Source organism: Arachis hypogaea, chromosome 5 (assembly GCF_003086295.3).
Source record: "Arachis hypogaea cultivar Tifrunner chromosome 5, arahy.Tifrunner.gnm2.J5K5, whole genome shotgun sequence".
In the NCBI taxonomy this organism is placed as follows: Eukaryota; Viridiplantae; Streptophyta; class Magnoliopsida; order Fabales; family Fabaceae; genus Arachis; species Arachis hypogaea.
Window position 1 is genome coordinate 27073063 of NC_092040.1, and position 13521 is coordinate 27086583.

The 13521-nt window shown below is 32.7% G+C and overlaps 1 protein-coding gene across 1 annotated transcript; it reads right to left on the reverse strand.

Annotated features, from left to right (window-relative positions):
- Positions 1-9416: 9416 nt before the first annotated feature.
- Positions 9417-11228, reverse strand: LOC112801023 (two-component response regulator ORR3). Its single transcript, XM_025843526.3, has 5 exons — positions 10697-11228; positions 10503-10585; positions 10307-10384; positions 10132-10202; positions 9417-10010 (listed from the first exon to the last, which is right to left on the reverse strand). Exons 1-5 carry the CDS (start codon positions 10815-10817, stop codon positions 9662-9664), a joined length of 702 nt encoding a protein of 233 aa, XP_025699311.1. The 5' UTR covers positions 10818-11228; the 3' UTR covers positions 9417-9661.
- Positions 11229-13521: the final 2293 nt, after the last annotated feature.

A 13521-nucleotide genomic window follows, 5' to 3' on the forward strand; every position in this document is an offset into this window, starting at 1 on the left:
CGGTAAACCATTACGGGTCACCCAAATGCAACATTTCACTAATTGGGATTACCGTCGGATTTTAAGATTTTATTGATGGTAACGGACGCTCCAATTTAATTATATTTTCCTCCAAATATTACCTGCAGATTTACCGTCGAAAACTAAAATCCGCCGGTAATTTTTTAACCTTACAAATTTTATGTCATTATTACTATAAATCCGATGGTAAATCTGGAACTACTCTGTGACGCTAAATCTGATGGTACTCAATGTTTTTCTTGTAGTAGATCTTTGTCTATTTTACTCTATTAACCTTGATAAAAAATCATTAAGCTAAAGATGTTACTACAGCAAGACCCTGGTCCATTAAGTGGTGTTACTAAGTCTAAGAGATAAAGACTGAGAGATAGTAACCGAGACACAAAGACTAAAAAATGTCTCTATATTGTATACGATATAAAGTATACATGACTAAGTTTTGACTCAATATCCTTTTTGGTGGGAGTAGGTGCGGTGGTGAGGTGAGGGATTACGGGTAGAATGGAGGTGAGGTTGGAGAGATAAGAATGGTGGAAGGGGTAGAATATAAATTTGACAAATTAGAATGAGGATGTTTTTGGAAATAAATATTATTAAAATTTTAATCCATGTCCCCAAGAATTTCAATCTCTTCTATCCTTACTTTTTGAAAGTATTAAAGTAGCATTTGGAAGAGAGATTGAGATTGAAAGACAGTGACTAAGAGACTGGGATTGGAAGGCAGAGACTAAAATAAATCTCAGTATCTTTTTTGGTTTGAGATAAAATTAGAGACTAAAATATGTAAAGTTACTAAAATACCCCTAAGTATAATTAAAGGTTAAAATAAAATCCTAACCCCCTCCTATTTCAATTTTTCATCCAACAACCCCTTTTCTTCTCTACCTTGTGCTCGAGAAGAAAGCAGGAACCCTCCCATCAGCCTTGTCACTAGCAGCATCACCAAGGTCAGTGTAAAAGACGATCCCATGGAGCAAAGCACGCCACAGTGTCTCCAATGCTTTTCAATCGCGCTGGTAGGTACTCCCGAGGGCTGTGTTTTTGGTGTTGTTCACTACCTCTGCATCTGCCTCGCTAACATCGCCATCGTGCCTTATCTGTTTTGCTTTTTCCCTCAAAGTTGTTCCTCCTTTGTCCTCTCTTTCTCTCTTGACTGTCACCGTTCTAGCCGGGTAGGTACAGAACCTTCTAAGTTTTTCTTATTTGCTAGTTAACTTTTCTAAAGTTCAACCTTGATAATTTGATATAGTATTTGTTTAAAATTTTTTACTAAAATTTGATCTATTTGAAATTCTATAAAAAGATATAAAAGAATTTCCAAGGTGATGCTAATCAATTCATGAAAGAGAACAAATTAGAGGGATTAAGACAAGGAAATAAAAATTGGAATAAAGAAGGAAATAGTAGGGTGTCAAAGTTGGGGTGAAGATAATAGAGTTTGACAAGGATATATAAAGGTTCTAAATATTAACTTGTAGTTGTAAACTGGTATGATCGTTATTAGACTGATAGTAGTGACAATTTGATAATCTTACGTTGGTATGACTAATTTTCTGTGGTTTGTTTATATTATTAGATTGTTTAATAGAGATAAAGTCAGTTGAGTTTAATTTATGATTCTTTTTCCAGAGAACCAATAAAATTGTTAATTTGCTTGGAAAGGAAAAGCCTTAGGTTTGATGGGTTTTTGTACTGCATAATGTTTTATTTAGTGGTTTGCATTACTGTGATGATTGTAAATAAACTACATGTTCACTTGGTTTGCAATTATATTCATGTTGTTATGCTTCTATCAAACATATATATCTGCTGTATATCGGATCTAGCATTTTTATTGTTGCAGTTGGCTTATATTTCATGACCATAAATATTGTATCTGCTTTTAAGAATGATGTTTAGTGGTTTGTCAACTTTGATAGATACAATAATTTATTTAACAATGACATCTAGAAGTAGAAGATCTACAAGTGGAAGCAGAAGGATCAGGTTGAAAAACTAGAGAATAAAATTCTATTTCTGAAATTGTTAGCATGTTTTCACTTTTTTAGTTTTGTAGTTTGTATGTTTCTAATAATAGTCTTGTTTTTTAAATTCTAGTAGGAGCTTCGGATTGTATTAGGCATACTAATATATTGTAAAAGCTAGTGAGCTTCAATGAAATGACTTGTTTCAGGGATATTATGGCTATGTTGAACATTTTGCTAATATTAAATAGAGAAATTTAACCTTACTGTTAACAAATTCTTCTTGCACCAGGAAGTTAGAGATATAAGTACAAATTCACAAAGTATTAAGCTAGATGGTGGTAAAATATTATCCAAAACAAAAATTTTAACTTTAACTATGTTCAAAAATTCAACCTAACTAAGTTTCAAAGACTTAACTTGGACTTCAACAATATTAAGTAGCAAAATATTGTAAGATAACTTTAACTTGGACATTGTAAGTCCTAATTCAACCTTACATAGTTCAGAAAACTTTAACTTTCACCCATTAAATTTCACAATATATTACAACTTGAGATAATTAGTAATCATTCTATCTGACAATGGGTCACAGTAGTGCACTCTTCTGAGAGTCTGTCAAGTCGCAGAAGCTCTTTTCTAGATGCAGATTATCCAAAAACTTTAGAACGACCTGCACCACCTCTTCATCTCCAAATTGAAGTTGTTCAAGCTTCTCACAAATATTAAACTTTTCATTCACACTAGAGATAGCATCAGCGAGTACCGGGACATACTTTTCTTGGGCAGCAGTTGAAAACTGCACATGCTCGGCCATCTTCTCTAGAATGTCAGTTTGCTTATTCTTCTTACCAGAATTCCTTATGCTACTTGCATAAACTTTATAGTGTGAAGCTACTTCTTATCCTTTGTCAATGCTTGGATTTGTTGACATTTTAAATTCGTCCAATCATTGACTCTGATCTTCCTCTTCTTCATGAACTTGTTCCTTTGCGTCAATGCCACTGACTGCACCTATACCCATGGCTATGTCTTATCCGAATATACCCTCCAGTTGGTAAAACAAAGGTGACAGCTTCCCATGAGTATAGAATTTGGTCGAGTGTGCTTTTGATAAAACAAACAGAAGTGAGTATATATATTCAAAAGTGACAATTTAAGTAACTTGAATTAAATTTACAAATGACCTTCATCCACGCATCAAGGACATCTTTATTGTCAACTTCCACGCACTGTTTTTCAGAATTCCAACCAAATTCATTGAATGCCAACATTTCAAAGGCATATTAATACTTCTCATTCGATCGCTTATGCTTATTCTTGAAATACTTGGCAGTTAGCGTACAACTTGGGAAGGCCTTTAGCATCCTTAAAGCTAGTTTTTCAATAGTTCCTAGTTTGAATTGTCTAAAATCAGCTTTCATACTATCAATAACGAACTCCTCCTTGAAACCAAAAAATGCTTTAGTTTCTGCATCACTTCATATGCGTTTGTCCATTCTCACCTAAGAAGAAGATTAACAGAAATAAGTTGTACAATCCAAAAACATCATATCCGAAAACAATATATCTTATAAATACCAAATAAGTTTCAATTACCATGCTACAAGAACCATGCTTTGAATTACAACAATTCTTACAATACCATTAATAAGTTTCAATGACAATGGGTTTTACAACACAATAGAAAGGCTTACAAACACAAATTTACCATCTATGATGCACGAACGCTGACATAGACACGACATGATATAGAACATGTAGACACATGAATTTTAAATTCTTATAAGACATGGGAACATGGCGTATATATAAATATAAGATATTTTTAAATAATGTATAATAATATTTTAATATTTTATTGATATTAAAATATAAATTAATTTTTTAATTAATTTTAATGTCTTTACTTAATTATATAAAGTATTTAAAATATTTTTTATTTTAATATTTAATAATATATTATTTCTAAACTCATTTCATAAATAAAAATATATATATATAAAATAATGATGAACAAGCTAACACATGATGGTATTTAAGTGTGTTCAAGCGTGTTCAAAAAAAATTTTTTTTTATTAAGACACGGTTAAACACAAAAAACACACGTATAAAACGAGTGTTAATGAGTGTCGTGTCCGAAATGTATCTGACACGTGGACATAATAACTTAGCGAAATATCCATACTTCATAGTTTATCATTACATCACAAAAGTCATGTCAACATAAACAGTGGAATTCAAACTGGGCTTAGAAGCTATTCTTATTCTATATGGCTAGCTTGCCACTCTTCATATATCTCAATCACCATGTTGTCACACCATTGTGTCCACTCATTTGTATTTTCAACCACATCAATCAATTCATGTGGTGCTTCCTCTCCAACTGGAAGAAATTCATCTTAGAGGCTAGTTTGCCCTTTCAGATCTGTATCCATGTTCTTACAAATAAAATTTTGCAACAAACAACAAGCTATTATAATTTGACTTTGTGTCTTTTGAGGATAAAAGGTAGGACTAAAATTTATCATTTCTTCTTAAGTAAACCAAATTATTGCTCAATAACATTCCTAGAAAAAGAATGTTTCCTATTAAAATACTCTTGGTAGTTATGAGATGCACATGCTCCTTGGGCCTACTTTTTAGCATGATAACGAGTGTCTCTATACGGTGCTAGGAACATAGAACCATTTGTGTAACCAGCATCAACTAAATAGTAATTACGTAAAAATATTAAATACAAATGTCATAAGCTCAACTATTGTGAACTCAAGCTTAATGTCAAAATCTAACTTGTGGCTTATAAATTAGGTATTACCATGTAGTATCTTGAGAATATTGCGATGAGTGATTTCATCTTCAAGTATTCTTAAATTAGATGCCGATCCTTCCCATCTATTAAGTACATAAACAAAGCTCATATCTTGGTTATTGATGAACCACTATTTTAGGATTTATTTTGTATTGAATTGAGTGGGTTTTGTCAACTATTCTCACACTTATTCATGTAAATTGTATGGTTTTGTAAATCCTTCCTAATTTTGTGTTATGATTGAAAACATGCTTCTTAGGCCTTAAAATTGCTAATTTTGATTCCTCTCTTATTACCATTCGATGTCGTGATGTGTGTGTTAAGTGATTCCAGGGTTTATAGGGCAGGAATGGCTTAGAATATGAAAAGAAAGCATGCAAAAATAGAAGGAACACAAGAATTTGAAGATTTGAGAAGCTAGTGGCGACGCATACGCATGGATGAAGCTTACGCATGACTGGTGCAACAGAAAAATTATGCGCATGCGTGGATGAAGCGTACGCGTGGCTGATGCGTATGAGTGACGAGCTCACGTGCTACAATTAACAAAAACGCTGAGAGCGATTTCTGGGCTACTTTTGGCCCAGTTTCAAGCCCGAAAATGAAGATAAGATGTTGGGGATGGAGCTGGGACGTCATTCATCACTCACTTTTCTTTCATTCATACTTTAGGTTTTAGATGTTGAATTCTAGAAAGAGGCTCTCTCCTCTCTCTAGGTTTAGGGTTTCTTCTTTCAATTTCTCCTTAGGTTTAGGTTTCAATCTTATTTTAATTTAGTTTTCTCTTACTTTCATTTGTTCTAGCACTTTAGTTATCTACTTCTCTTATTGATTCCTTTATTTTGCTAATTTAGTTTATGAGTTCATTTGTTACTCTCAATTTTTATTAATGCAATTTATGTTTCATGTTTCTTATTGTTCAATTGCTTTGTTATTGTTATTTCTTTGCTTTGGTTAGTCTTAGAATTTCTTATGTCTTGTCAATTTTCTATGTTTTTATTTTATGCCTTCCAAGTATTTGATAAAATGCTTGGGTGGATTTTAATTTAGATTTTTATGTTCTTGACTTGGATTGATTAATTAGAGACTCTTGAGTTATCAAAATTCTTTTGTTGATTGGTGATTAAAAGTTGATAGTCGGCTTGAGCCTCACTAAATCTAGTTTTTGAATAGGACTTGTAAACTTAAGTCGATTTTGCTCGCTTGACTTTCCTTCATTTGTTAGAGGATAACTAAGTGAAAGCAATTTACATTTACCATCACAATTGACGATGATAATGAGGATATGACTTCTAATTCTCTTTCCTTGCTAAGAGCTTTCTTAGTTATTAGTTTATTTTCCTGCCATTTTACTTTCTTGTTTCTTATTACAAAACCCAAAAATATACTTTTCCATAGCCAATAATAAACTACACTTCCCTGCAATTCCTTTGAGAGACGACCTGAGGTTTAAATACTTTGGTTGATTTTATTGGATTTGCTTAAGTGACAAACAATTTAAACGTTGACCGAGGATAATTTGTTGGTTTAGAACAACGTAACATTTTTGTAAAATTCTTTATCGACAATTTTCTTCCGTCAATTATACACTCTTAGGATGTTGGTACATATTTTACACTTTCTTGTTCGGTATCTTGACCTATCAGATTCAGAGACTGTCACCTCTATATAAGTGTAATCTAATACTGCCAAGCAACTCTATAATATATAAAAAATTTTAACTTTTAGACAGACAATCCTTCTAAGCAGAAAATAAATTACACGCATAAGCCATTAGCTATACCTTAAACTTTCTCCGCGTTGGGTCTATGCAATCCTCTTCAACTAGTGAGGCCTTGGCGAATAGTAGTAAGCTTTGGATACGTATAACAGCCTTTAAAATCTTATTGAAATACTTACTAACTATTTCTCTAAACCTACAAAATGTAACTTGTAGACTATAATTTTTCTTATGATATGCTAAGATAATTAAAAAAGTTGCAACTTGCTCCGCTAAGCTTACTTGACCATCCTCTCGAAATTCTCTTTAGACTCGAAACAACTCGCACAAATTAGCAAAGACATTTGTGTTTATTCTCAACTCCTAAATACAACTCCTATCACCCTCGCTGACTATACACTCTAATGCATCACATTTAATTTTACTATTTATTTTTCCTCCTAATGACACTTGCTCACTACTTCTATTCCTAAAGTACACAAATAATATAAGTACAAAAAAACAACATCAAATTATCATGCCTCAATCTCAAGTAATACATCACTTAATAATCTTTGAATGCTCTATTCTTTTCTAACAAAATAATTATTTCAATCAAAATAAGCATATATTTTTAATTTAATCTACATCAAAATGAATTTAATATTTTGTAATAGTTTTCCTATCAAACAGTTTTCATGAAATTAAAATGAAATTAAAATGTAAGGCACACATTTCTATTGCTACAATACACAAAAAATGCAAAAGAAAATAAAATTATGTTAGACCTTTCAAAACATTATTGAATCCTTTCAATAAACTATGCAAGAACAAAAACTAAAAGTATTACCAGACCTAGATGTATGATAAAAACAAAAAATAGTCTTTAAATTTAAAATTGTGATACTTATTACGATAAAACATTTTTCTCAAATCTACATGACTACAAAGTGTATTAGTATTTAAAGATGATATGCTCATATGCTACTTACTTTCATATTCAACTATCAAATGTTTATGCATTTAAATGATACTTAAAAGTTATCAAACTTAAAAATTTGTATTGAACGGACACAAATCCATAAAAAATTAGTATCATACTCAAAGTTGTCAAACTAAAAAATTGCAAGCAAAGATGTTCAAAAGAGCACGAAATTACAATATTTCAATGACTAAAAATATGTTAAGTATTGAAAAAAAAGTAATAATGTATTATGCAATCAAGATATAAATTAGATTATGCAATAAAAAAATAAGTAGATCAGAAGACAAATTTAGATCAGAGCGACTAATTTAGGTCACGGTAGTAAACTAATAATGACGAGAAATTGGTTGTCTTAACGGAATAAGAGGGTAGAGGCTGCAACTGGAGTCTTCGATGCTGGTATGAGAATATGAGAACAGTAGTAGCTACGAAGATGGACGTGCGACGACAATTCACCTAGCTCACGGTAGCTACGACAGCGATGACAATGTCATGTTCTTGGCGACGGCAATAGAATAGAGGATGCAGATGGGTGTCTTTGATGTTGGTCATACATCTAAAAAGATGAGAGCGATTGGCTACAAAGATGAATGTGCGAGGACAACTCACCTACCTCATAGTGGCTATGACAGTGATGAGGAGATGGTGGTCCTAGCAGCGACGATGGGCCAGTAGCTACAGTCAGGGATCTTTAATGCTGGTCCAAGGTTTAAGAAGATGAGCAAATGAGAAGAACTGGGACCTAATTTGATTTGTACAAATGATAAATTTAGAATTAGTTAATTAGAATGAGGGTATTTTGGGTAGAAATTGTCATTTAAATTTTAGTTTTCATCCCAAAAATTTTAGTCTCACGTGTTCTTATTTTTTGGAGGTACCGAAAGAATTGAAATTTTGTGTCACGAGACTGAAATTTTAATTCTAATCTCAGGCTAACAGACATGATATTGAATTTTATCTCCCAGTTTCAGTACCTCAAAAACAAATGCTATCTAAATAGACGAAAATTTTATATTTCGTAATTAAAATTTTAATTCTAGTATCTCATTTATCAAATACAATAATGAATCTTAATTTTTGGGTCTTAATTCCAATTTCCAAAATCAAACGCTGCGTTAGAGACAAGTAGACAAGTTATTTTATAGGAGCCCGAAAAGAGCCCATGAGTCGATCCAAGTTTCCCACCTTCTTCGTTATATGAATATGAATATGAGGGGGGACACTTTCAAACATGTCCAATTCACATCCACAATTCTATTATGATTCTTTCTAGCAGACAAGATCTTGCATACCTTTATATTCCATCTGTTTCGCATCATTTCCACACCTAAATTCATTGTTCAGTCCACGCCTCCTCTTCTACTCTTTATATTTTATTACTATTATTTTATTTCCCTCTTCATTCTCATAAATTACTATCTTTCTTCCATTCTCCACTCATTTTATTAATATATGATATATGACCTACAAATCTTTTGACATAGTCATATCTTCAATTTTGAAAAAGCAAGTTTGATCATGTGTAAAGGGATAAATTGGTCTTCAGAAAAAAGATTCTCATAAAATATAAAAAAATTAATATCATGTTAGTGAAATAATAAGCACCCGAATTATAAAACAAAATGCATAATTCTAGTGACATACACTTCTTTAATCCATGTACCAAGGGACTTCATAGTTTTGAATCAAATATTCAATCTCTGTTTGCGTATTACATTTTCCATTTTCTCTTAATAGTTTCTAAAGAAAAAAAAAATTCTAAAGAAATATATGTAACTTTTATATTTTGTTTAATTTGCAATACTTATTTTAAACTTAATATTTTATTTAAAGAAGAAACAATTCATGAACTGAATCAAATATAAACTGATATTTTGAATTTTGATTAACATTTATCTCCTTTCTTTCATAATAAAATTAAATAAAATAAGAGGAGGAACAATAATCTTATTATGATATTATACCCATCAACTTTCTTTAACCCACCTTCGTACAAAATAAATTAGCAAAAGCAAAGAGCAGGGGTATTGAACTATTGATGCAACAAAAACCGTTACAAACAACGGAAAATTGCAGTTTCAACCCCAACAGAAAAATAAATTTAAAAAAAGGAATGAAGAAGATACTTCAGCAGAGCTCAAGAGAGAGAGGAACATAATGTGGGGCCGACACAGCAAAACTCAATCTGCGCCGGTCATTTTAAGCCGTCGGATTGGAGAATCAAGCGATCTGATGGGCGAAGATAATGGCGACGGCGAAGGCGATGAAGAAGAATCGGACGGCGATGATAAGGGGGTTATTGAGGACGAAATGGACGGTGGAGATGATGACAGATAATCAAAGGCGGTAGTGTCTGAAAGCTTCCTTTTGTTAATTCCTCCTCCTCCACCACCGCCGCCACCGCTGCAACCTCCGGCTTCGGCGGCGCTAACGTCCCTGGTGGCGGTGCTCATATAATTCTTCAACCGTTTCACGTCAGATAACTTCACTGGCTTCACTATGAAATCCTTTGCTCCCTCCTCTAAGCATCTACATATTCCAACATTTTCCAACTCATCAATCAATTTTTCTTACTACGTAAAACCAAAAACCAAAACTAAAATTAAAAAAGAAAATTATCAGTACATTAAAATTAAACTGGTAACATTACCTGTCAATTCGTGGCAAGATATTTTCCGAGGACATGATGACGACCGGAATTTCTCTGAAAGTGGACGATCCCTGCATTAAATTAAATAAGCATTGTTTAATTAGCAATTTTTTATTATTTATTTATTTTTTATTTTTTGTTGGGATTGTGTTTAATTTGTTTTTTTTTTTTGTACCTTGATTTTTTTGAGCAAATCATAACCAGACATTCCAGGCATGCAATAGTCTGTGATAATTAGATCTACCTTTAAACCCTGCCAAGAGAAATGAAAAAAAAAAATAAAAAAAGGCGCATATTATATTCTTATTTAATTTATTTACCCATTATTCATAGGGTAAAATTTTAATTTTCTATGATATTGATATACATACCACAAAATCATCTGATTCAGATGTTCTCTGTTCGTCTAGCCCCAGTAACTGCAGGGCACTGATTCCACTATCAACAGCAGTAACTGCAATTTTCCAAGAAAAAAAAAATCTCGGATCAAACAAATTAAATTCCTAACACTGAATAAGCCTGCATAAAAAGAAAAGAAAAAATTTTGAGTTATTATAGTGTTCACCTTTACAAGCTGAGATTTTGAGTAAGCGCTCAATGACCTTCCGATCGACGAGGCTATCATCGACGGCTAAGACATGAACTTCTTCTGAAACGACGCCGTCTCTCTCCATCACTTGAGTCATGAAGGAGAAGAACCAAAGAAGAAAAACAGAGACAAGGGATAGAGAGAGTAGAGAGAGAAATGAAAAGAAAAGAGGAAGAGCATTCCTTAACGTGGGAGATAAAATCTTTAAATACAGGGTTTTGTAGTGTTAATTGTTGTGTAATAATAACATGTTGTGTTGTGTTGTTACGTTTTTTTCATTCATAATTGTCTATCTGTCCGTACCTCCATGTCACGCTATCTAATTCTATCTCCAACACTAAAGAGTTAGAGAAATGATAATAGAATAAATAAGTCTCTTTTGGAAAATCAAATCTTTCTCTTGCTAAAATTATCTCAAAAATCTGCTCTTTTTCTCTTTATTTTTTTGGAGGAGATGTCGCTGAGATTCTGAAATCCACTCCCGATGTGTTCTTAAATGACTTTCTTTAACAAACATATCATAAAATATGTGTACTTATGTTAATATTTTGATTTTGGTACATTTTAAGCCCAATGTATTTTGACTATGACAACTAATTATGTATATACAATAATGCCATATGTAGTTTTAAGATAATTGCTATAGAAGTCAAACTTAATTTATTTTATATGATAATATTTGTTTCTTGACATTATCTTTTCTTTACTTATTTAATTCTGCTGTATGCAAATTAACATCTAATTTTATATTAATAATCATAAAATGTCATTCGATTGCGTACACTAATTAATGTTTGTAGATGTGATTACTAATTACTAATTCATTTATATCTTACTACGTCAGTTTAGTCAGGCCTCGTGTTTTTTTCTTATATATATTGATTCTCTCATATACTTATATTATTATGTGTAGATGGTCATGCAATTAAGTATATAGTTAATGTATTAAAGTTAAACCCTAATTATAAGCTTATATATAGGTTAAAAATAGAGTTGATTTTCCTATGTTTTTAGCTTTGTAGCTAGTTTTTTCCCGCTCCTTTCAAGGGAAAAAAAAAAGTGGTTTAAAGTAGTTTACCCTTCATTTTCTTGATTAACATTTCGATTTGTATTTGCGAAGTGTAAACCTCGTTAAATTAGTAAATAATTAGTCAATAAATTAGTTTTAATAAAGAAGATTAGAAATGTGAATATTATATTAAATTAGGATAGAGCTCATCAAAACAAGAATTTTAACACTAATTTCGAAAAAATCGGTCCAAAATTAGACCAAACGAGTCAAACTAGTTGAATCGGATTGAAACCGAGCCCGTGGATTCAACCGGATCAGTCATTAAATGAACCCAAACCCCTTCTCTTCCTCATTTCAGCTGGAGAAACGCTGAAAGCTTCAGGGAAGAGAAGAACGCTGAAATCCTTACGGCAAAGTTCAACTCGCCATAACTCCTCCGTCCAAGCTCCAATCGCCGCACCATTTGTGGCCACGCGATCACCGCGTTGAGCTCTATATTTCTACCAGAACAATTTCATAGGTAATCTGCTTATTCACCCTCAGCCTCTTCTCTCCTAATTTTTGGAAAATTAAGTGGAGATATTGAATTTCTTTACTCTTTGATGTTTTAGGATCCAATTAGCTTGAGAAAAATGTTTACCCTTGCTTATGTGAGGCTAGGGTAAAGTAAGGATACCACAAATTCGATTTAAATTATTAAATTTATGTTTTGGGTATTAAAGTGGGTACATATGTGTTATAAATGTGTATTAGGTTGTGAATAAATAATTGGAACTTGAAATTGTGAATATCGGAACTTGGAGAAAGCTGTTTTGTTGAGGTTATGGGGCTATCTTGGTTTTAATCAAATTGCCTTAATCACTACGAGGAAAATCGGCCAAGGTATGGTTTAGGTTTCTTACATTTAATATCTAATGTTCTGTGAAAACTTAGGCTAAGTGACCATAGGACAGGTTGAAATGTATGTGCCTATATATTGTTTAGTAGCTAGCTAATAAATATGTTTGATTGGTGCTGCTGGTTGGTTGATGGCTTAATGGATTATTGATTAGTCATTTGAGGTTATAAGCATATAAGCTTAGGAATGGTAAACTATGGTTCTGGTGGTTGAATTTGAGAAGTGTTTGTGTAATTGTAGTTGGTATGAGACATAACTTGTTATGATGGTTGATGTGCGAAAGAGAAAGGACATATTGTGTTGGAAAGTGTATGTTTGTTGATTAATGGCCTAGGAATTGTTTGGATTGAAAATGAGGTTTGAAGATTGGCAAAAGTTAGTTTTTGGGCCGAACTTTGGTGGGCTATAACTTGGCTTCCGGACCCTCAATTTGGTTCCAACTTGTTTTAAAATGAAAATTGGGTTCGTGAAGTTTATGCTATTTGAAGAATGGAAGAAAAACGATTTAAAACGATTAAGTTATTCCTGTCGGAAATTTCGGTGTGGAATATGTAATTATACAGCTTTCATTTTCCTGATTGTGCAGCTCTCTGGTTGATTCTTTTTTTTTGAAGAACGTATGTCTACGCGTACGCGTGGGCCACGCGCACGCGTGGCATGGATTTTTGGCGATGCGTACGTGACTAGTCCCATGCGTACGCGTAAGAAGCTAACAGGCATGTCCACGCGTACGCGTGACCCATGCGCACACGTCACATTAAGTTTTCACCTATGTGTACGCGTGGCCCCTATTTAAGCAAACATGGTTTTCAGAAGTTTAAACCGCACTTCAAGCTTCTAAACCTCTATTTTCATTCCTTTAGTCATTAATAATAGTATTAAACCTGATAA